We start from the raw sequence: 24,352 nt of genomic DNA on the forward strand, positions 1-24,352 counted from the left end.
TTGACCCAGTGTTCCCTCCCTCCATCCCTCCCTCCATCCCTCCCTCCATCCCTCCCTCCCTGGTGTTTGCTCTTCTTGAAAGGTTTGGTAAAATTTGATGGTGACTTTTGATCCTGGCATTTTCAGTTGCTTTATTGCTACTTTATTCTTTATAGCTACTTTATTCTCACTTATTGTTATGAATTTGCTTAACTTGTTTGTATCTTCTTTTTTTTTCTCCTCCTCCTCCTCCTCCTCCTCCTCCTCCTCCTCCTCCTCCTTCTTCTCCTTTTGGCTTTTCAAGACAGGGTTTCTCTGTGTAGCCTTGGCTGTCCTGGACTCACTTTGTAGACCTGGCTGGCCTTGAACTAGAAGCGATCTGTCTGCCTCTTCCTCCTGCCTCTGCCTCCAGAGTGCTGGAATTAAAGGCATGCACCACCACACCCAGCTCTATCTTCTTTTTTAATGTTGGTGCCTATATAGGAATTTACCCATTTCTTTTAAATTTTTAGGACTATAATTTTTCATGGTAATCACTAATGATTCTGTGGTATCACTGTAGTCTACAGGAGCCTCTCCTTCCTCATCTCTGTACTTGATTATAGTCTTCTGTCTCATCAGCTAATGGTTTGTCAGTCCTGTTTATTTTTTCAAAAAGACAACTCTTTGATTCTTTGTAATGCTCTTTTAGTGTCCATTTTATTGATTTCTGCTTTATCTTCATTGTTTCTCACTGTTCACTGCTTTGGGGTTTGGCATGTTCTTGTTTTTTCTAAGGCTCCTAAAGTAAGTATATTGTTAGGTTTGGGGGAAGTTGCTTGGTTTTGTCGTTGTTTCTTTGTTATAGTTTTCTTTGTTTTTAATGTAAGTACTCATAGCTTAGAACTGCCTAAGCTATATCCCAAAAGTTCTGGTAAGATGTTTTTTTATTTTTATTTGATTCTAAGTATTTTTTTAAGTTTCTGATTTCTTAGAGTGTATTTTTCATACACATATTTTAAATAACTTCTAAGACTTTTTCTTACTATTGTTTTCTTGTTTAATTCTATTCTGATAGGATTAGATATAAATAATTATTCTAGTTCTTTTGTATTTTATAAGGCTTACTTTGTGACTAGAAAGTGGCATATTTCAGAGAAGGGTACATGGGATGTGAGAACATATATTCTATAACTTTTGGATGGAATATTCTGTCTTTAGCTGCTAAATCCATTTGAACCATGGTGTAGGTTAGCCCTGAGGCATCTTTGCTGGTTTTTAATACTGATGACTTAAAGATGAAAACAGGCTTCTGAAATCACTCTGTATTACTATTGATTTGGGACCTATCTGACCTTTTATGCCCATTGGCTTTTACTTTGTGAAATTGGGGGCTAGGATGTTTTTGCATACATCTTTACCATTGTATCTTCTTAATGATTTCTTCCCTTTATTACTATGAAATAACCTTCTAAATTTTCTTTTGACTAACTTTGATTTCAGATGTCAGAATCATTATGCCAGGCTGATTTTCAGCTGCCATGTCTTCATAGATTCTCTTCTGTCCTTTGTCTCTCACTCTGTATACCAGTGAAGTGTACTTCTTGAAGACTACAGGGATTTGGGTATTTTTTAAGATTTATTTATCTATTTATCATGAATACAGTGCTCTATGTGTATGTGCACCTGCAAGCCAGAAGAGGGCATTAGATCACATTATAGATGGCTGTGAGTCACCATATGGTTGCTGGGAATTGAACTCAAGACCTCTGGGAGAGCAGACAGTGCTCTTAACCTCTGAGCCGTCTCTCCAGCCCTGGATATATTTTTTAATATATTCATCCAGCCTATGCCTATTTATTAGTAAGTTTAAGCTTATTATTGATATTTATTCATCCTTCTAATTTAAACAGCAGTTTTTAAAATCAGAAATTCTAAGACAGTCCAATCCAAACATATAATAACTTGATACCTGCTGGAGACTGATAGTAGGGAAATAGTAAAAGTCTTTTATTTTTCATTACTGAGCTCAGATGCTTCTCTAAAAATAATAAACTTTGTGCAAGAAAAACATTGCAATTGCTAACATATAATAGTTTTAAATCTATGCTAGATGAAAGCTGCTCAAGTGAACTCTATCCTCCACTCCTTTTCAGTGGTTTTATATTTTAGTGGCTCTGGGTTTTGGTGGGGTGGTGGTGGTGGTGGTGGTGGTGGTGGTGGTGGTGGTGGTGGTGGTGGTTTGTTTGTTGTTTAGTTTTTAACATTTTATTGATTATTTGTTTCACATCATATAATCTAGTCTCCATCATCTCCTTGTCCTCTCATATTCACCCTTCTCAGTTTCAACTTCCCCACCCCCATAAAAAACACACAAAGAAACAAACTAAAAACAAAGCATAGAAAATATCTCATGTGGAAGCTGTAGTATGTCACAGTGTGTCCCCCAGAGTATCCCTCTGCCAGTGCATCTTCACTTCCAAATATTCATTGCAATGAGTCATTGGTCTGATTTGAGATGTCTGGCTTCTGTGACACCATCAGTATTGGATCCTCGCTGGGACTCTTCTCAGATATCCTGTTTGTTGCCCTGTGTCATAGAGATCCTGCAGCTTCGGGTTAGCAGGATTGCGCCTTTCATGCATCTCAATAGTTCAAAGATGATATAGATTTTGGGGTGGGCCAACTCAGAGCCCTGGGTCTTTGCCTGGGTGGTAGCTGAGCTGGTCAGCACACCAGCTCTCATATGTCTGCACCAGCAAGGTGAGCCCTCCATCCATCACTGTTCTGGCTAGGCTACCCAGTGCCGCCATCAGCAAGAGGCAGGGTCAGTTCTCCTGCTCTCGTGCCCAGTCTCCCAAATGCCGCAGCCTATGTGGGGCTAAGCCAACTCTCCCACTCTCACACCGCAGAGATTGGATCACGCATGCCTTTGCCGTCAGGGCCAGCTCCACTGTGTTGCCCAGGCGAGGTGCAAGGCTCATTCTTCTGAGTACTACAGCTTGTGAGGGGCAGGGCTAGCTCTCCTGTTCTCATGCCCTCAGGGCCAGCTCTCCTGGCTACCCCACATGGTGGAGACATCACCCCTGCACTACCCATGCTACCTCATGGCAGAGTGGCAGGGTAGCTCCACTGTGCTCTCCAGGGGAGGTGCAGGGCCAGCTCACCCACTCTCAGGACCCCAACTGCTACAGGTGGCAAGGGATGAGGGGAGGAGGCTTTGGGGTCTTTTAATGCTATGTTTTGTTTTGTTTGGCTTGGTTTTTTGTTTTGTTTAGATAATTCAACAGGAATCTGAAACAAGTAGTAGGATTTATAGTGCCTGGAGTCCCTGACATTTCTTCTGCAGTACAACCTTTTTCCCTGGGAAAATTCAGTTATACTCATTGACTTCTGAGTGAAATGGCTATTAGTAAATTAGTTTTATGGTGCTAACAAACTCAGAAGACTCCAAAGATTTTTTAAGCCGATATATAAGCTTTTGAGATTCACTTACACTGAAGCAGTGTCATTAGAACTGAAACAGCCATTTGTGATTAGCAAGGCAAATGAGAAGTAGAAGGATTTACTGTGTAATAGCTGGATTTTTAAAAACGCAGATTTCTGTTTCTGGCAAGCTGGGCTGAGATAAGAAAAAAAGAAATCCTTAAACTAAGATCAGTCTATTTCTATTAATGCCTTTGAGATGGAAAGACTTACATTCTGATAGGCTCAGACATCAGGTCAATGTCTATCTCTCTCAGCAGACTGTGAACTTTTAAACTCTCTGTTTTATATTCAAGCCACAAGTATATGACATATAATAGATGTTCTATAAATATTTGCTGATGGATTTTTTTTGTACATTCTCTAAAATCCAGCTGTCTTTCTGCCTTGCCAGAATCCAGTAATTGAGCCCAAACTTACTTTGAACTGTAATCAGTTATCTCAAGAGGGGAAGCTATTCAGCTCCTGTCTTGGTTGGTGGGCGCTAATCCTATCACTGCTGCTTTAAATTTAGTGAGTTATGACTAGTATTTTTAAAGTAGATCAGCATAGGAAACATAAGAAGGCACTACACATAAGGTTTCCGTTGTAGACATACCGGATTGTATTTTCAAAATGGAACACCCTTCCCTCCTACCCATATTCAGAGTATCAAAGCACTCCCAGTGTCTCATGGCAAATTCAAGCCGACCTTTCTTTAAGATATTTGTGTTACGATGATTTTACTATTGGTAGCATTTGTCATGCTAGAGATTGACCACCAAGGCCTTGAGCTGCCAGGCAAGCCTTCTATCACCAAACCATACCCCTAGCACTATATTTGTATATTGTATGACCTCGATCTCCCAGAGTGTAAGGTCCCAATAGAGCTCAACCTTGCTAGAGTTATTGTTGGGACTAGCGAGGTCCTTCTTACACACAGGCAAGGGAATATGCTTGAAGGGAAATCCAGAAGGCGTTCCTCAGCTCTGACCTGCTAGATCACCACTCTCTGCGCTCCCGCAGCAGTAATCCCTATAGCACCACTGTTTGGTTTTTTGTTTTGATTTGAACTAAGTTGGATGGGAGAGGTGAACCAAATTCAGTTACCACTATCACCAACATCGGCCTGAAACCTAATAGCCCACTCCCTTAAGTCCTATACTAACCATTCAAAGCATTCTGGGCAAAGTGCCAGCTCAGGAACTTGACCTCTTTGAAATAGCGTGCCCCTGAAGCCTTCACCCTGGATTTGGTGACATGTCTCCTGCTACAGAGCCCAACAGAACACTTTATATAGATTCCTTTCCTCTGAGATCTGGCCATGTCCATTCAGTTTTAAACAAGATTTTTTTTCTTTTTGAACAGTTGGCCTCTGATATATCTTTAGGGGTGAAGAGAGGGTGCTAGCACTGATGGAGATCTGTGCACTTGAAAATTGGAGTCTCTTCTGGAAAACTGCTGACACAGTCTCATTGTCACAGAATTAAATGACCCTGCTGTTTCTACCTGCTGACAGCTTCAGCCTTGGGACCAACTGAAATTAGCTCCTACCACATGGCAGAAACATGCTTTCATAAACATACACATATACAAATAAGGAGAGATTTTGTGCCTAATAAAAGTTTTATAGTGTAGATAGGCAAAGTATGCTGGTCTGAATAAGTAGAAAATTAAAGAATCGGTGATTCTTCTGGTACAAACTAGTTTTTATAATAGGTGGAATTGTTGTTTATTTGTTTATTTTGTTTTTAAGCTAACAGACAATCCCATTGACACTCAGGAAATGTATTAACTTAAGAAAGTACAAATATGGGCGAAGTAGCTGCAGAGGTGACTTAATGGTTAAGAGCGCTAATGCTTTTCCAGAGGGCCCGTGTTTAGTTAGGGGATCGGCTGCCTCTGGCCTCCTCAGGCATCTGTCCTCACTTGCGCATACCCACATGCAGGCATACACACCTACACATAATTAAAAATAATGAAATAACTCTTTAAAAAGGGACAAGTGACAATCCTACATTCAGACCACACATTTCTGCTGCCTTACTCTCAGGCGGAGTCGGGGTGGTGCACTTTGGGACACTGTGAAGATGAGGCTGGATGTCCGAGTTTTGTCCAGTCTTTATCGGTTAGAAAAGGAAGACTTGCTGCTTTTGTAGCAGGCAGAGTGGGGCTCCCACACAGGCCAAAAGGTAGTGATACTTTTCAAAACACGGGATCCAGATCTGTGCACACCATTATGCTTCCTCGTCCATTGTTAATTGTGCCACATTTTTATTCTAAATTTAGCTACCTTTCTTTTCTTTCTTTCTTTTTTTTTTTTAAAGACAAAGATAACTTTGCAAACATTGAAAAGAAAAACTTTACCCAAAGTTAACCACCCCCAGCTTCTGTTTGGTTTCCTGCAATGTTTAGATGAGTCATTCTCTTCCAAGAAAGTTTAAAGAAAAGAGATGCAGGCCCTGTGTTGGTGCACAAAGACTGCACTGTTAAGTTCCTTTTCTTCCTGCCTAGAAACCCCTTTGCTTCTAGATAGAGAAGGGGACAGCTCTGGAGCCCTGCTTGTCTTGTGCTTGGCTTCATCAGTGTTGTTGTTCCTAGGAGTAAATGTGCTCCTTGTCTTTGGGTGGGGCTCACTCGTAGCTTCCCAGTTCCTCTAACCCCCTCGGTGGAGAGCTCCCGGAGGAAGCACTTCCTGTGGCCCTGCTTCTCCCTGAAGGCATGCTAAGGCCTCTGAGATAGAGAACAGGTGGCCTTTTATCATCTGTGAAAGGAGAGACCCCTGGCCAGTTCCTGCCTCTCTTGTGGGTTAGAATTGCTCTTGTTAGGAGTTTTATTTGTATATTTCAACTGAGCTTAACTAGAGCTGGCTACACGGGTGTTCCCAGCCCAGCTAAACCTGTTTCAGCACCTTGTTCAAATAAACAGGGATATTGGTCCTCCCAACTAATCAGAACACAAAAGGAAACATCTGCCTGTCTTAGTTGCTGTTTTATTGGTTAGACTTTCCCTCCTCTCTGCACCGTCCCCCCCCCCCTTCCTCTTTCCACTCCTAGACTCCTACTAGTTAATTTAAGTCCTGGCTAAGCAGCATAGCATAGGATCAGGTGCTGTCTCATTTAACCTCTGCCATTTAAATGTAAGAATGAGGTGAGAAGGGCTGGAAGGCTGGAAGGGGAGCTTCTGGTGCCGGGAAGGTGGCAGTCCATAGTGACACTCCTGGCCACCTCTGATCTCGCTGACTCTGAGGCAGATGGTGAGTCATTTTCTCCGCTCTTCACCTCCTTGCTCCTCTTGCTTCTGTGGCAGTCAGCCATCCTGGCCGTGGGAGGGGCTGCAGTGTGAAATTGTAGATAAGAGACATTCTTTGCCCAACAGTTGGGAACTACTCTTTCCCCAGGTAACTGGATGAGAGGTACAAGGAACTGGAAATCTAGAACAGCAAGATGTCCCTGTCATTTTTGCTAGCGTCTGGGTCCTTGCAGGGGACTTGTGCATCATCTTTTCCTCTGCCCCGGAGCCAGCATGTTTGGCTCGAATATGGACATGTTCGGCCACAAAGAAAGAGACCACCATTCCAATCAAAGTGTCTCAAGAAGGCAGAACTTTACTGTTGATCCAGAAAAACAAGAGAAAGCGCATACTTGATCAAGTACAAAGGCCAGGAAGTGTTCTTGGTTTTTATTCTAAAGCAGTTAGTGACTGTCTTTTCCCATTGGATGGGGTCCCACCTCAGTCCTTCATGATCCACCAGTTTTATAAGAATCAGCACAAAGGAAATAAGAAAGGGGCCAGCTACTTGAGTTTCAAGAATGCAGCAAGGCCTTTGTATGAATAAAAGCTTTACTGGGTCGGGGATTAAAGCATTTACATAAAGGCTTTACAAGGTGGAAGAGATAAAATGATTTGATTTTTTTGTTATAAACAAAAGTTTTATGTGTTTGACAGAAAGGACTAATATTTAATGTTTCCTACACTAAGGAGACAGGCAAAGCATCACATAGAACCATAGAGTGGTAGAGGCTGTCAACTTGACACAGTCAACTGGGAAAAAGAAGGCTCTGTGGAGGAATCATCTCTGTGGGGTTGTCCCTCATGTGTCTGTGAGACATTTTTTAGTTGCTCATTGTTGTAGGGGGTCTTAGCCCGCTGTGGGTAGTACCATTCCTAGGCAGGTGGGCTTGGGCTGTATAAGAAACGTAGCTGACTGTGAGCCTGGAAGAAGCCAGTAAGCAGCATTCCTCCATGGTCTCTCTTCAGTTCCTGCCTTCAGTTTCTGCCCTGGCTTCCCTCAATGATGGACATCGACTGGGCTATGTAAGCCAAATAAACCTTTTCCTCCCCCACCTTACTTTTGATCAGTGTTTTATCATAGCATCAGATGTACCAAACTAGGACAGTTAGAAAAGGTCTTAGTGTTTTAGGCTAGCATATAAAGCAATGAGTTTCATCCTGGCATCTTAATACATATGTCATTATATTTTGTTCTCTCTTGTTCCCCTCCCTCAGAGTTCTTCCTATGTTCCTCGCTCCAGCTGTTTCCCTTTTGTTCTGCCAGTTCACTCCAACTTCTGCTTTCTTATTACATGCATTCCGTTACTCTATTTCCCAGCTCTCTTAAAATCTCTTCCTCCCCAGAGCTGGAGAGATGGCTCAGCGGTTAAGAGCACTGGCTCCTCTTTGAGAGGACCCGGGTTCAATTCCCAGCACCCAGATGGCAGCCCAAACTGTCTGTAACTCCAATTCCAGGGGATCCGACACCCTCACACAGACATACATGCAGGCAAAACACCAATGTACACGATGTACACAATGTAAAAGTAAAATCCTAATTAAAACAAAAATCTCTTCCTATCCTTTCACAATGCCCTTTCTAGTTTCATGGCCTACATATGCAAATTTAAGTCTAGATTCTACATGAAAGAACAGATGTGGTATTTGCTTTCCCAAGTCTGACTTGTTTAATATAGTTTCCAGTTATATCCATTTTCTTTCCAAAGTCATGATTTCATTATTTTTGCAACTACATAAAGTTTTCTTGTGTATATGTGCCACGTTTTATTTCTCTATCCATCTGTTAATGGACATCTATGATGGTTCCATTTCCTGCCTACAATGATCATGTATGTGCATGTATCCCTGGTGTGTTTACTTAGAGTCCTTTAGGTGTCTTCTCAAGATTGGTATAGCTGAATCATATAGCTTTGTAGTTTTAGAGGATGCAGCTTTGTAGTTACCGTTTTCTTATGACACCATTCTGACTGGGGTGTGATGGAATTTAAAGCAATTTAATTTGCATTTCTCTAATGGCTAAGGATCTTGAATATTTTAAAAATATTTACTGGCCATTTGTATTTCTTCCTTTAGGTACTCTCTGTTCAGTTCATTAGCCTAATTATTGACTGGATGATTTGAGCATCGGGGTGTTTAATATTTGAAGGTATTTGTAGACTCTAGATAACCAGATGGTTACTTGGAAAAGACCTATCTCCCATTCTGTAGGTTCTCTTCACTCTGGTAATTGTTCCTTTGCTGTACAAAATGCTTTCTAATTTGACGTAATACACTTTCTCAGTTTTTAAGGTTATTTTCTGTGCCTTTAAAGTCCTTTCCAGAAAGTTCTTGCCAGTGCATATATCTTGGAATTTCTTCTCTGTGTTTTTCTCTAGATGTTTCAAAGTTCCAGATGGTGCAGGAACTATAAGGGAAAGACTTTTATTTTATGGAAGAGAAATTAAGCCCAGATAAGTTGACCAGAGCAGCCGCGTTATAGCAGATGCTGTGGTTTGGCTGTGAAATGTCCTTCACAGGCACCTATATTTGCACACTTGGTTCCCAGATGGTGGCACTATTTGGGAAGGTTGAGGAACCTTAAGAGTTGCAAACTTCCTGGAAGAAGTGGGCCACATGTGGGACAGGCCTTGAAGTTTTATAGTCCACTTTGATAGCCTGCTCATCCTCTGCTTCCTGGTCTGCCAGCCTCCCCACTCCTGCCCCAATCCCTTTCCCACCAGGATGGAATGTATCCTCTTGAACCTTAAGCCATAATAAATCATGCCTCCCTTCAATTGCTTCCTGAAAGATATTTTGTCAAATAAACAACAAAAATAACAAATGCACAGCCAGCAGGTGATAAAAAAGCTGAAACTAACAGCAACTTTTGTAGTTGTTAATTTGAGGGTCCTTCCACTCCATTTTTAAAATTACCAAATACAAAACACATAGCTATTCATGATAAAAGTCACACTATGCTATATTCCATAATGAATACCCAAATAGAAAAAATATAAGCAAAAAACTTAAGAGTAAAATGGCAAAACAGTTAATGACTGCTCAGGCTCAGGTTGGCAAGGTGACTTGGTGGATAAAAGCCCTTACTGACTTGCTAACAATCCTGACAACCTGAGTTTGATGCCCAGAAACTACATGTTGGAGAGAGCTGACTCATGCAAGTTTTCTCTGCCCTCAATGTGCCCTGTGGGCATGCATGAGCTCTCTTGTGCGCTCCCTCTCTCTCTCTCTCTCTCTCTCTCTCTCTCTCTCTCTCTCTCTCTCTCTCTCTCTCTCTCACACACACACACACACACACACACACACACACTCACCCTGAAAGAAGCAGTATGAAAGGACTCTTCCCTTACTTCAGGAGTGTCACTTAGGGGGTGGAGATGCAACTCAGAGTGCTTGCCTGGTATCCATAAGACCACAATTCAACTCCCAGTATGGAAAAATAAAAAGCTAGAAGTGTGCTCAGGTGTTGTAGGTATCTAAATTTTTGGTATTGAAAGATAATAGTAACTCCATGATGCCAGTTGTTTTTACTCTCTGCATTCTTGGGCTTGACTGTTAACATTTGGTGTAGAAGGTTTCTCTCCCGCTCCTTCATTCTTCTCCTTCTGTTCTTCATGGGTAGATGCCAGCCTACACTGGGCAGCAGCAAAGGATCAAAGAGCTACTGCTGCTCAGAATTAGCCTGTTGGACACTCCTTAACATATATTATCAGAGTCAGGCATTAACAGACTGCAAGAAATTATCGTTGAAGAACCACTGTTTGGGGAATTTGGGAAAGAATGAGGCAAGTGAGATTGGATGACCTGTAGGTCTTAACTTCTGTGCCAGAAAAAACAAATGCATTCAATTTTAGGTGGTTTTCCCTTCTATGGAGAAGGAATGTGCAGGCCAGTCCTGTGGATCCTCGCCTGCTTTTGGTCTGTGTGCTATCAGGTTAGAAGTACAGTACCTTCCTGCTTGGAATTTTCTGTTGAGTTTAGGGTCCTTGAGTATTTATATCCTCCTCTTTGTCTTGTCCTGTTGTACATCTTACTTTCCTTAGTAAGCCGATGGAGTGTTTGCCTGCAAATATCAGAGAAACATGGTCTACCTAGCCACCGTTGCTAGGTAGGATGTAGCTCTCAGGCCTGCTTTTGGGACCAATTGAGAAATCAAGGGCTGTAACCCATTTTCCTTCTACATTATTGCCTTTACTGGGCTATAGAAAGGGCCCATTTCATTTCATTAAAACTCTTTGAGTAATCTGACCATAATTGGTTATCCGATTTGCTAGGTTAAATAATGGGATGTAATTGAGTCTGTGTCGTTGTAGAGCCTGTGCTGCTCTTGCCTTTGCTCCCACCTCCCATCTGCATCTGTTTGTCAATTAACCTTCCTTCCTCTTTCCTTTACAGAGTAAAGAAGTTGGCCAGCAGCTCCAAGATGATTTGATGAAGGTCCTGAACGAGCTTTATTCGGTAAATCAGATGGGCTGCCTGGCTCTTTGATCATTTCGAGAAGCAGCATTTGGCAGTTTGCAGCAGCAATCACGTCACCAACAGAACTCAGCGGATGCTGAGGACAGTGCTTATTCCCCATTGGGGGTGACCCCACCCATACATCTTTTTTTTTTTCCCCACTCAATTTTTTTTTCAAAACCAAATGAGCCAAACAATATTTTTCCACTTGTGCAATTTTACTTTGGTTTCATCTGGGGCACCATTGAGAGAAACCAGCCAAGGCCTAGGTTTACCAGCACAGCTGTCACCATCACCCGCAAGCTAGGGACCCCAAACTTCATGGTCAAGGAGTGTAGCCTACATTGCACTTCTGCATATTGGAAAACATTTATAGTCTTAGGTTACGCATCAGACCTTAGCTTAATTGTGGTTTGAGATTAGAGCCGATGCTGTAAAATGACCCACAGATTCCTAAAGTTTGCAATGTGAAAAAAAAAAAAGAATACTGTTTCAGGCAAGGAGAGCATTGCAAAACACAGCAGAGAGGTAAGCTGTGGCTTGAAGAAAAGAATACAGTCTACTTTGAATACTCGGATGGCAGGCTGTGAGGCTGATATGTGCTATGTGCCGCAGAACTGCTGGTGGTGGTTTTCCCTCAGCCATGTTTTCTTAATTATATTGAAAACATGCACCCACCACGGAAGTTCCTACTTAGGATAAATGCTTCAGGTGGACCCTTTCCAGAGTTGGCTCTGTCAGCACTATGTGTCATTTTCCAGAGTGCCCTAACCTATTTGGAGGTGGAAATGATTTCCTATATTTACTTCTCCCTCCCTCCCTCCCTCCCTCCCTCCTCCCTTCCCTCTCTCTGTCCTTCTTCCCCCTCCCATGCTTCTTCATCTCTTCCTTCACAGGATGGGCAGGCAGTGATGATGTGCTTCACAAGCATCTGAGATCAGAGAATTCTAACATCTTGATCCAGAAGCTTAGGTGTGGCCAGTATGTCATGGCAACTGTTGGCAAATAGACTTGATCATCATCTAATTTGTCTCCAGTGATGCTCCAATTGTTTTGAATTTCTATTCTCTGACTCTTACACTCAGGAGCCAAATCATAGGTGGTGCTCTCTATACCCCAAGATTTCATTTCTCTCAAATGAAATTAAGACTTTTTAAAAATAGAAGCATGGCACGCTGTGAGACATTTTCAGAGCGGATAAGTCTGCCAAACCTTGTCTTTTCATTGCTTTACTTCTCTTTATTTTTAGAGCATCTTCTAGGTAGCAAGAAGAGCTGAGACGTGCTTCTGGGGAGTTCTCTAGTATAACGAATGACGCATGTTATTATAGGACTTCTTTTATCTTCTGAATAAATAAGCATCTCGGGCCTTTGCTACTTGGCTGCTGTTTCTCAAAAGTCAAGCAGCAGACCTCAAACCAACTCAGACCCAGCGTCATGCTTTTGCAGTGAGGCCGCAGAACAGTGTCAAAGTGGAATGTGTGGCAATGTCTGCTGATGTTTTTAGTTGTCACAGCTGGAGGAGTTGGAGGTCTAGTGGCATCTAAAAAGCAGAGGCCAGTAGGACAGTTTACCACAATAATTATCAGGCTCTAAATGTCAGTAGTACCAAGATTGAAAAACCTGGGTGTTCTGACCCTAGGCTGCTAAATTAGACACCTGAGATCCTCTCCTGCCCTGACTACTAGCTGCATGGACTTGGAGGGACACCTCTCACTGCAAAAATCAGCGTGATGACCAGAGTTGGCGTGAAGTTTGTTGGTTTTCCACCCACCTCTTCCCCAGAAGCAGCAGCAAGCACTGTGCTCTGATACCTGCTTGCTGTGTGGCTCTTAGTGACTGGGAATTCATATTTCCAAAAGGTCAGACTATAGTTAAGGAGCAAGTGAGACTGAGGATTCTGTATAGGTCATTCAAAAAGTCGCAGGCTGGAGTTAAGAGTCCTGCTTATGTAGGGTGAGATTAACTTAGACCTGATATCGGAGTGACTTTCCATTCTTTTTGCTGGTTAGCCTAGGGCTCGTGAACAGAGAGCCGTATGTGGTCACAGGCCTTTAATTCAACACTTGAGAAGCAGAGGCAGGTGGGTCTGTTGAGTTCAAGGCGAGCCAGGATGACACAATGAGCCCTGTCTTAAATAGTTTCCTGGGGCATATTTTTAGTGCTGAATTGGTAGTCTTGGGGAAAGCAGGATGTTAGTCACCCTGCATGAGATAGTGGCTTCCTCAAGTAGGAACTTGATACTACAGTCTGCTGGCTTTAGGAAGCCATTTGCTGTGCATGTGCTCTCGCTCTTTGGGCATTGGGAAGAGAGCAGGGAGAGTTTCTTCTAAAGGAGCATTTCCCTTATCTGCTCTCCTTAAGAAAACAGGAAAAGCCCTCTGCTTTCACTGGCCCTGTCAACATAGAAACGATGTGTGATTTGTGGGGCCCTGGAAAAAGAGATGAAGGTATTGAGAAGCCCTCTCCATTTTTCAGTGCTCTTCTTGCAGTTTCCCTAACATCCATGAATCCTTCTTTTGAGGGAGCCAATTACTCAAGGGTTGATCATATAAGTACTTTTAAACCTTGATGAGCCAAGGGCCTGAGCCCAGGTAGTTCTAAATAAAGATGCCTTTGAACAAGAGCTCCAGAACCCCAGCACGAGTAGCCAGCTGCTCCTCTGCACCTTCCTCTTCTGTCTGAAGGGGCTTTGATTTCCCTGACTTAGCATTTTGTGCCAGGGGGAGTTTCCCACAGCTGTTCTTGCAGAGAGCAATCCCAGTGATTCTGCACATATGTATGCTGGTCCATTATCCCCTCTCCATCACAAAGAGATGGCTAGCTTGTAAGCCAGGGTAAAATGGTTTTCCTTTTCTTTCTGATGTTGTAGGAATGCCTTTGAAGTCAGAGGGCAGTGCTTCGCAAAGGAGTCTGGGATTGTCTGCCTCTACTGTACAGGGAGGCTGTGTCTGGAAAATCCCAGGAAGCCCCTACAGGAAAGAGTATAGTATACACGGAGGCAGGGAAGCCACATGGATTGGCTGTGAAGAGCCAAGGAAACACTGGCGGGGAGGGAGCTGTAGTAGGACACTCTGGGACTCTTTCCACCAGAGGCTTTATGCTTCTGTACTATCCCTGACTATGTCTCCTTGACTTGATGCAGCAGCTGTTTGCAGAGCTGCTCCAAATTGAAATTCAGCACCTGTTCCCCTTGAAACAGTGTCAGCTAATAGTCCCCGGATACAGTTTGTCTCTTTGACCATGGCATTAGGCACTAGGGATATAAAGACAAGAAACAGTGTTAAACTCAAGGCATTTGGTTTTAAAATGGGGGTGGGGCAGAAAATGAAAAAGCAAGTAAAAATAAGGTGATAACTCTTAACATGTTTGTGGTGGCGAGGGGTATATAGGTCATGCTCCTTGGAGAGGCACAAGAATTGACTCTTTTTTTTATTTTATTATTATTATTATTATTATTATTATTATTATTATTATTATTATTATTATTATTTATTCACTTTACATCCCAATTGTAACCCCCTCCCTCCTCTCCTTCCGGTCTCACCTTCCTTCCTCCCTCTTTCCTCCTCCCCTTTCTCCTATTCCTTAGAAAAGAGGAGCCCACCCACCCAGCTACTCACCCCAGCTCATCAAGTCCCATTAGGACTGAGCATGTCCTCCTCCCCTGTCATCTGGTGAGGCATCCCCACCAGGGGGAGTGATCAAAAAGCAGGCAACAGAGTCCATGTCAGAGACAGCTCCCCCTCCCCCTACTAGTGGACCCACATGAGGCCTGAGCTGCCCATTGGCTACATGTGTGTAGTGGGCCTTGGTCCAGTCCATGCATGGTCCTTGGTTGTTGCTTCCGATTCCACAGGCCCCTGGGCTCTGGTTAGTTGGCTCTGTTGGTCTCTTGTGGAGCTCTTGTCACCTCCAGGTCCTTCTGTCCATCCCCTCACTTTTCCACAAGACTCCCTAGGCTTCACGGGAGCCTAGCTGTCCTCTGAGACAGCGGATCCCAGCAGTGGATCCAAACAGATGCAGAAACACACAAGAATTGAATCTTACTTGCCAATTGCCAAGAAGCCTTAGGTTTTTCACCCTATGTTCTCCCCAGTTCCCTTCATCGAGGTCTTACTTCACAGTGCTGTGTCTTCTCCGTTCTCATTCATCTCTCTGGGGCTCCTATTGATAAACTGTTTTCAGCCTTTTCTTCTCTCTATACTGTGTTTCCTCCGAGTTGCCTATTTTGGTCTTGTTTATTCTACAAAACACTGGGAACTTCCTCAAATGTCTGGTACTTTTTAGTTTCTCTGGGTAGCCCTGGCTGTCCTGGAACTTGCTCTATAGACCAGGCTGGCCTAGAACTCAGAGCTCCATCTGCCTCTGCCTCCTGAATGCTGGAAATAAACATGTGCACCACCACATTTGGCTGCCTGCTCATATTTTAAAGTGAGGCATATGTGATATTTCCCAACTATGGAAGAGAGTACAAAGAAAAAAAGTCATGCTATCTTTGAGAATTTAATTTCTCAGGTTGGGTAATGCCTTATTTTCTTTTCATGAGAGGTTTCTTTTTTTTTTTAATTTATTCATATTACATCTCAATTGTTAGCCCATCTCTTGTATCCTCCCATTCCTCCCTCCCACTTCCCCCCTACTGCCCTCCTCTATGTCTGTGACTGAGGGGGACCTCCTCTCTCGTATATGCTCATAGGGTATCGAGTCTCTTCTTGATGACCTGTTATCCTTCCTCTGAGTGCCACCAGGCCTCCTCATCAAGGGGATGTGGTCAGAAATGGGGCACCAGAGTTTGTATGAAAGTCAGACCTCACTCTCCACTCAACGGTGGAGAATGTCCTGTCCATCGGCTAGGTCTGGGTAGGGGTTCAAAGTTTACTGCCTATATTTTCCTTGGCTGGTGCCATAGTTTGAGCAGGACCCCAGGAATGAGAGGTTTCTTTAAGGGCAAGGAACAATATAAGTTGTTGGTTTTACTATATCTGAGTGTTTTGACCTCCCATGTTCATTTGCCATGATTCCTCTTTATCCTGTACTTCATAAAATAAAAGTTCACTGTTTTATAATGTTTTACTCTAGTGCTTGAATTCCTTAGTCTCATTCAAGTGAAAAATGGAAAGAAAAAAACCCTACCTGTCCTTCCTCAGCCAGCAGGACAGGTGCCTTTCTTCTTTACCTGGAAAAGTAGTGCTTGACTCAGGCTTCCTAGAAAAATTTAAGCATAAGCAAGGTGGAGCTTCCAGAAAATGCTGTCAGGTTCAGGGTGAGGTGAATATTTAAATTACTCTGTCTAACAGGAGAGACAATTGAGACTGTACTGTACCTCTGTGTTCTCTCTCCTTCTTGCAACTTCAGTGAACCTAAGTACACCCAGAAGGTCCCAGGTTTTCCCAGCCTCAGCACCACTGACATTCTAAAACAGACACCTTTCTGTTATGGACTCTCCACGAGTCCCTGTCTCTACCTACTAGCAACCTCTAAGTCCCAGACATTGCCAGCTGTTATCTGGGGTCTAAAACAGCCCCCGATTGTGACCGTAACCTCAGCTGAGCAGTTTCTTTCCTAGATGAAATCAGTTTCTTTCTTCAGGATTCCCTTGCCTGTCCTTTATCTTGCCTCCCAGCTAATTCAGCTTCAGTCCTCTGCCGAGGATCATCACTGTCACTTAGTGGCTAAGATGGGGACTGTGGAGTTAGATGAACCTAGGTTTGGATTCTGACTTTGCCGTTTACTGGCTGTAAGACTCCCGGTGCCGTAGGTGATGTGGTGGAGATTTGCCTTCTTATCTTTAGGGGTAGAAATACAAGCATGTCCGTCATAGGTACTGTGAGGATCAAGTCAGGTGGCACACACAAAGCCCAACAGTGTGCCCTGAATGCTAGATGTTATTCGTGATAGGGAGTCGCTTTCTATTTCTCCTCTTGAAAGAAACCTCGTGGCATCAAAATTTCAGCGCTTGTGAATTTACAATTGGTTGATTTAATCCCACATAGAATCTGGATGCTGCCTATGTGGAAAAAGAAACTTCCTGCAGAGTAAGGGCAACCCCTGTTTGGCTAGAAGGAATATACTTGGGAAGACTGGAAATGAGCTGAGAGTCTGCTTCCTGGCCTTCTTGCTAAGAAATAGTATTTGATTCCTAGATAATAGCTCTTTTGAAAAATTCAAAAAATTTCCCCCCCCCCTTTTTTTTATTCTATGTGCATTGGTACAAAGGTGTCAGAATCCTTAGAACTGGGGCTACATACAGTTTTAAGTTGCTATGTAGGTGCTAGGAATTGAACCTGGGTCCTCTAGAAGAGCAGTGTTCTTAAACTCTGAGCCATCTCTTGAGCCCCCTTTCCCCTGGTTTTTAAAGACAAGGTCTCTCTGTGTAGTCCTGGCTATCTTGGGGCTCCCTATGTAGACTAGACTGGCCTTGAACTCACTGAGATCTTGCCACACTCCTTCCAGAGTGCAGGAATTTAAGGCATGCACCACCGTACCTGACCCTATGCCCTAATTTTTATGTTACTTCCTGCTTGCAGCCAATTCCAGTTACACTTGATAGACATTTTCTTCTTTCCAAGGCTCTTACCTGAATTGTGCAGGTCTGCAGCCTTCACAGGACATTGTCCAGGTTGCAGAATTGTTATACAAATGAAATTAACAAATGTGTGTGTGTGGCACTCGGCACAAAGCCAAAAATATATTAAGTACTCAGTAAATGGTAGCTGTGTTGAAGTTTTTCTGTGAGAGCAGGTACCTAGTGGAGATAAAGCAGACCAGAACTTTTGGAGCCTTTCCCAGCTAGAGGATGTGAATATGGCTTCATGTGGGAGAGGCCCAGCTGAGTTTGTTAGTCTCTAAATCAAAGTTGGCTCCATTTGGCCTAACTTCTGGGTGGGAAATGTCTTGCAGGTCATGAAGACATATCACATGTACAATGCCGACAGTATCAGTGCTCAGAGCAAACTAAAGGAAGCAGAAAAGCAGGAAGAGAAGCAGATTGGTAAATCAGTCAAGCAAGAAGACCGACAGACCCCCCGCTCCCCTGACTCCACAGCCAACGTCCGCATTGACGAGAAGCATGTCCGGAGGAGCTCAGTGAAGAAGATTGAGAAGATGAAGGAGAAGGTATATGTATGCTGCAAGTGTAGAGACAAGCAAGGATGCTCGGAAGGCAGGATTGAGAATCATTTCCCAGTAGGTACCATGAAGAGCTGAACAAAGCAGTTCTTGGTTCCTTTAGTGCCTAATGACCAGAGAGTCCTTCTCGGTCTTGCCAGGAGTCCTAGCTATTGGAAAAGCCTAAGCAAATGAACTCTTGGATTTTTAGCATCAAGTTTATTGGCGAGAATCAGTAGTCACTTATCTCAGCCCACTTTCCAAATTAAGTGAAAGTCTTATACTTTGAGAAATAGGGGAGACTTGGACCTTATGTTTTGACTTTTGATCCCAGTGTTTGGGGTAGAGGTAGAGGCACCTCTTCAAGGCTGACAGCAGGGTGGAGACAGAACCAAGGTAGAGTGCACATCTGAACCATTCATCTCGCTCATCAGGGTTGGAATCCAGTTGGAAGCAGGTGTACTCAGGGAGTTGCAGCAAGTGAGGGTGATGGTGGGGGCTCTTGATGTGCTGTCCTTCATCTGTCACAGAACAGTCTTCTCTTAGATAGATAGATAGATAGATAGATATAGATGAGTCAACAAGATGGCTCGTCGGGTAAGTGCCACTTAGCCTGACAACCTGAGCTCACATGGTAGGAGAGAAGTGACTTCTACAAGTTGCCTTCCATCTTCCACAGAAACACAAAGGCATGTTAGCATACAAACTCCCACACCACACACCATGAAATAAGTAAATGTTTGTATTTTTTAATTAAAGGAACTAAAAGTGAACTTGCATTTTCTTTTTAGCGACAAGCCAAGTACACAGAGAATAAGCTGAAGGCCATTAAAGCCCGGAATGAGTATTTATTGGCTTTGGAGGCGACCAATGCATCTGTTTTCAAGTACTACATCCATGACCTGTCTGATATTATTGATGTAAGTACTTAAAGCTGGGGTGGGAGGCTGTGGGCACCTCTTGCCTAGTTTCAGAAACCTAGTCATGTCCTCATTTCTGTGTTCAGGCATCTTGGCCATTGTGGGAATAGTAGTAGCCATGATCAGTTGTGTAAAGGTGACGCACTTTACACTGGGACCATTCACCCCTCTCAGCGTCCCATGAGAAAAAAAGCAATACCATCTCTTGCTTTTGACTAACATTCAGGGAGCTTAGTGGTTTGCCCAGAGTTAGTAAAAGGCTGAGACTAAATATGCACCAAATTCTGATTCCTAAACCAATGTTCTGACTGCTGTGCTCTTCTGTTTGTCAAGAAATAGTCTCTTACATCGAAGCTTGTAGAAAGAAGTGATGACAAGAGGAGTTAAAATACCTTGCTTTGTGTTTCTATATCAGTTCATGTTTCTTTCAGGTTGTGTTTCTTGGGGTCTTCTCACTTTGTTGTCACATCACCCTTGTAGATAGACAATGCTGCCTTAATTTGTGACCTAGAGAGTTCAGAGACATACTTGCCCAAGGTTATGCTGCAAACTGGGGTCTTGTCTAGAAAGCATCCAGATGCTACTGACATCTGCCTTGTTCTCTTTTGAGAGATGGCACAAAAATGAATGAAAGAAGGGGATGAATATGCACGTATGCCACAGAAGCAGCATGCACAGCCATTTGTCTTTGACCTTACGCATTAGTCTTGCTTTGATCTCTTACTGCTTCTCCTTAATCCTTATGTCCTAAAATGTCTCTCACACACACAGACCGCAGCCTGGCCCCATCCTGGGCTAGCTTTATAAGAAGCTATACAAGCATACCCTCTCTCATGTCTCCTTCCAGTCACTAAAGTGGGTTTGGGAGCCAGCTGAATAGCATCAGCAGTACCCTTTCTGAGCCCTGGTGTTTGCCTCGGGTTCACGGCATTAGCCTCTGAACTTGTAAGACGCACATGATTTTCTTCTTCCGTTTCTTCACCAGCACACCTGCTATGCTTTACATCATGTGGGGATCTGAGCTCAGATTCACTATTGTGTAACTAGTTAGCACATCTTAGGCTTGCTTCTGAACCATTCTGGAACTTTGCTTTATTTCCTGGCCCTCTGCTCCTGGTAAAATAAAGACCTGGACTGTTTAAATCTGGCCTACATCAGAGTTGCTGGGGGAACTTTTCTAGAATACAGACTGGTATCCTTTCAGCCAAGAAGTTTTGATCAGTGGGTTTTGGCCTCCTAAGGCCTTAGATGTCATCGTCTCAGCTGGTAAGTTGAGCCCTGGTCTCTATTCAGGCTCCTCTTTGTTCTCTCTGCTTGTTGATGCCAATCTGAACACTGTCCTTCAGTGGAGGTCAAAACCCTAAACCAGTCCCTTTATTCTTTCCCTCCACTGTTGGTAGACGCCCATTCTCAGCAAGAGGAAGACAGCCACTTTTTATGTTCACTTTCTGCTATTTATCTCACATTTGGTAAAATAAATAAGATTAAAAAAAAAGTTAGACCAGACAGGGTGTTACACCCCTTTTTACTGGTTTGTCCTCTTCCTTTTGCCCCTAGAGAATATTTGTACCAGTTTCAATAAAGTACTTACTTTGGGAGAAAAGAGGCTTTTGCTGTATGAGTTACGACTTTTGTAATCCATAAGGCCCTTCATCAGGCATGAGCAGGTACTTCAAAAACCATATAAGAACCAAGATATTTTGTACTTTTTTCCCCTCTTGAAATAAAACAATAGCCTGCTGAGATCCTGGGCTTCCCAGGATGTGGTTTGAAGAGCCATTGGAAAAGAAGGCAGCCTCTATAGTGCTTACTCAACAGGTCTAGGGGGTGGTAAACCAGCCCAAGGTGGCAGCATTCCAGGCCATGACTAAACTGTTCTTTGTTTGGGTTGTGTTCTGACTGTATCTTATTTTGTTTGTTGTTTATTTTTTGTTTTTGTAGACTGAACATTGCTCTTTGTAGACATAAGGTTACTGTGCAGTTTAAATTCTGATATCCTATCCACATGTTGTGTAAACCCTGCTCCCCTCCTCTCCCCCTGATCTGTCAGTACAGCTGCTTACAGCCAATCCTGTTCCCGCCTGCGTGCCCTCCTTCCCTTTATGAGGGATCTAGTCTGGCTGAATGAAGAACTGAAGAGCGGAGGAGGACTGCTGAGGAGAGGAACGGGATTGGCTCAGAATTTCTTCTTACACTCTGCATCATCCTCATCCTTCTTGAGCAACTTCTGCCTCATTTCCAGAACTGGTCTAGCTTTCAGGGCCGCCTCTCTGCTTTAATGACATATCAGGGGGATCCCTCAAGACATGGAATGAGTGTCAATCCAGCCACTGCTGTCTATGTCATGTGCCACCGCTGTACCGCCTTTCCTGAGGTTTCACTCAGTCTGCAGTTAAGACATTAAGGATAAATAAAAAGTTGTTTTTAATTGCTGTCATTTAACTGGCATAAGAACTAACCTCCCATTTCTTTGTATAGTATAATAAAAGATTTAATATAAACTCAGACTGTAAGAGTCCACGTGAGACATCATATACATACTGGGAAAAAACTTGACTCTAAGCCCAAAGAGGCATTTTGATCTCACTTGGTAGTTTCTAAGAACTGTGGGCTCATTGTTGTATCATTTCCTCACCTGTACACCTGTCTCCTGGCCTGGGAGCAGGTGGGGAAATGAAGTACAGGACAGGGTCGTCTTGGGTAGCTGGAGGGTTGGGAGTGCCCATACCTGGATAGAAAGTCTGGTGCCATACACACCCAGATTGGGCATGAGAGAACTTGGTTTGCCTGCTGTGTAGTTTTATGGAAAGCAGTTGTTTTCTCTACTCCGTGAAATTGAAGGGTGATATGAAGCACTGATTTGTTGTTGTGTCTAAGTCTTCTCTAGATTCTCTGAGGAAAAATGTCAGCTGATGAGGGGATAACAAACTGTGGCCTTAAGTTCACACCTTGGAATGGTCTGGTCTGCTATTCAATTGCTTATAAGAATTTTATTTCTCCTGAGAGTTTTTATAGCATTTGTGTAATATAGAAATGGCTAAAGGAACTCAACATGGCCATGGAACTCATAAAAATTTGTTTCTGATATAAACAGAATTATGCATTCCTCTACCCATTGGGACTCTCATGGACAATATTCACATCTCATTTACTTAACCCTCATAGATACTGTTTCTTTGCTGAAGGCTTAGTTTTGTCCCTACAAATATGTAGATGGCCAAGGCCCTGTCCGCATCTCCTAGGTTAGCTGAGAGCATGGCAGAACCAGAGGACACATTATAAGTTTGACACTTACTCATTGGCACAGCTTCTGCTGCAGAATGGTCATACAAACAGAGGCAATGCTCCTGCATCGGAAACCTCCCTGCTGTTCTTAGACTATATGCAGTAGAGCACATGGGCCAGCACTCAGCCCACTAGATGATTTCCGGAGAGGCTGGAGTCTTCGCCTGTGGCATCCATCAATCAATTTTATTGAATGCCTTCTGTAAATAAGACCTCCTAAGAAAAATTATAAACAAGAGTGAGATACTGAAAACCCCTAAGATACTTGCGTCCTGGGTGGAGTGATATGAAATGGCAGACCTCAGGATGACTGCGCGTATTGGAGGTCATATAAGGATGAGTACAGCTGGGTTCAAGTGAGACCAGGAATGCAGCAGGCCTGGCTGCCTTCCCAGAGGCCGAGAATTTAATTTGGATCTTAAAGATTGAGTCTAATTCCAACAGGTGAAAGTGAAGGGTAGTATTTCAGGAAAAGAAATCTTAGGAGCTGAAGGGTAGAGGTCAGTAGATTAGAGGATGCTAGTGAGTGGTGTTAGTTTACACAGTGCCAGATATGTGTGAAGTGTATTGTCCATTTGCCACACAGCCAGCTACAAAGCTGGTAGGTCCTCCATTTTTGGCCCAGAGGGGTAAACTAGCTTTCTAGGCTAGAGGCCTATGCTTTTCAACACTCTGTCTTATGCAGAGAGTCCACCACTGGAGTTCAGCCGAAGAGCCTGACGGTGGCCATAAAAGGAGTGATGCTGAGTGGTAGACTGTGCACAAATCATAGTTTGGGGTTTTTATTTGTTTGTTTGCTCATTTAACTTTGGTCAAGTTATGTAACTTCACTGAGCTTTCATCTTCCTTGTGTGAAAAACTTCAGTGGTGGTGATTATGAGGGTTAAAATGTAGAATGCACGTAACAGTTCGCTGTCCTTAATGAGCAGAAGCAGGCTTTACATGTACAAACTGAAGGCGAACTTAACCTTAGGTAGGGATAAGTATTTTTCATTCTTCAACAGGGACAAACAACACTGTTGTTATAAAATAAGGCTTAGGATAGAGATAGTAAGGGTGGAGAAGAAAGTGAAGTTTCCAAAATATATGAAGATTTCTGAGGGACACCCTGCCTAAGTCGCCCTCAGTCCCCCACCACACACTGTTGACGGTGTTATTTTTGTTCACCCCACCTTGAAGTATAGAGTTCATCTTAGGAACTATAGGGCACCTTAGAGCTGGGCAAGAAGATCTGCAGGTTCAATAGAAGCCTGATTAATTAGTTCAACAGCATCTCCTAGAGGAAGAAGGGACCCTGCACGTGCAGCCTCCCAATCAGCCGCCTTTGTCTAGATTTCATTTGCTCTTCCTCCGACTGAATTTCATGTTTTCCCATCCTCTGGCTATAGTTATGCTGTCGCTGCTGTTACTCTGCTGAAGCCAGGCACCTGCCAGAGTCTGTTGGCACTGAACCCAGAGCTCAGCTCAATGTGTGCTCCATTGCCGGGAAGGAGGCTGCCTGTCACATGCTTTTTCTTCCCCAATAGTGGCTGTTCCTGAAGTGATCGTGATGAAGAGGAAAGGCTGGGGAGATTAATTTGATGCTTATTTATGCAGTGAAATTACAGTCAGGCAGATGGCCTTACTCTATCCAGAGATTTCTCTCTGACATGTCCTCTTAGGCTCTGGACATCAAAGCTGTGTAAATAATAGAGGTGATAATTGATGGCCAAGGAATTTGGATCTCTGGGTCTTTATTGGAAGGGTAGGGAATATTGTCATAGTATTACAGAATGCTGTTGCTGAAAAGAGCGTTGGGAATTACATTTAATCCAAAGGTTTGTTTTTGTTTTTTTTTTTTTTTAGACTTTTTCTTAAGAACTTATT

General features: G+C 43.2%; 1 protein-coding gene across 8 annotated transcripts in view; it reads left to right on the forward strand.

The window, feature by feature from the left end:
- The window catches only part of SRGAP2 (SLIT-ROBO Rho GTPase activating protein 2), a 224,160-nt gene that overhangs the window by 138,970 nt on the left and 60,838 nt on the right, over positions 1–24,352 (forward strand). For all 8 annotated transcript variants that reach the window (XM_084791026.1, XM_084791029.1, XM_084791030.1 and 5 more), the window contains exons 5-7: positions 11,110–11,172; positions 18,075–18,290; positions 19,073–19,201. In XM_084791026.1, the coding sequence (XP_084647152.1) occupies positions 11,110–11,172; positions 18,075–18,290; positions 19,073–19,201 (408 nt within the window). The remainder of the gene's footprint in view (positions 1–11,109; positions 11,173–18,074; positions 18,291–19,072; positions 19,202–24,352) is intronic.

This window comes from Acomys minous (genome assembly GCF_964271855.1).
Source record: "Acomys minous genome assembly, chromosome: 1".
Classification (NCBI taxonomy): domain Eukaryota; kingdom Metazoa; phylum Chordata; class Mammalia; order Rodentia; family Muridae; genus Acomys; species Acomys minous.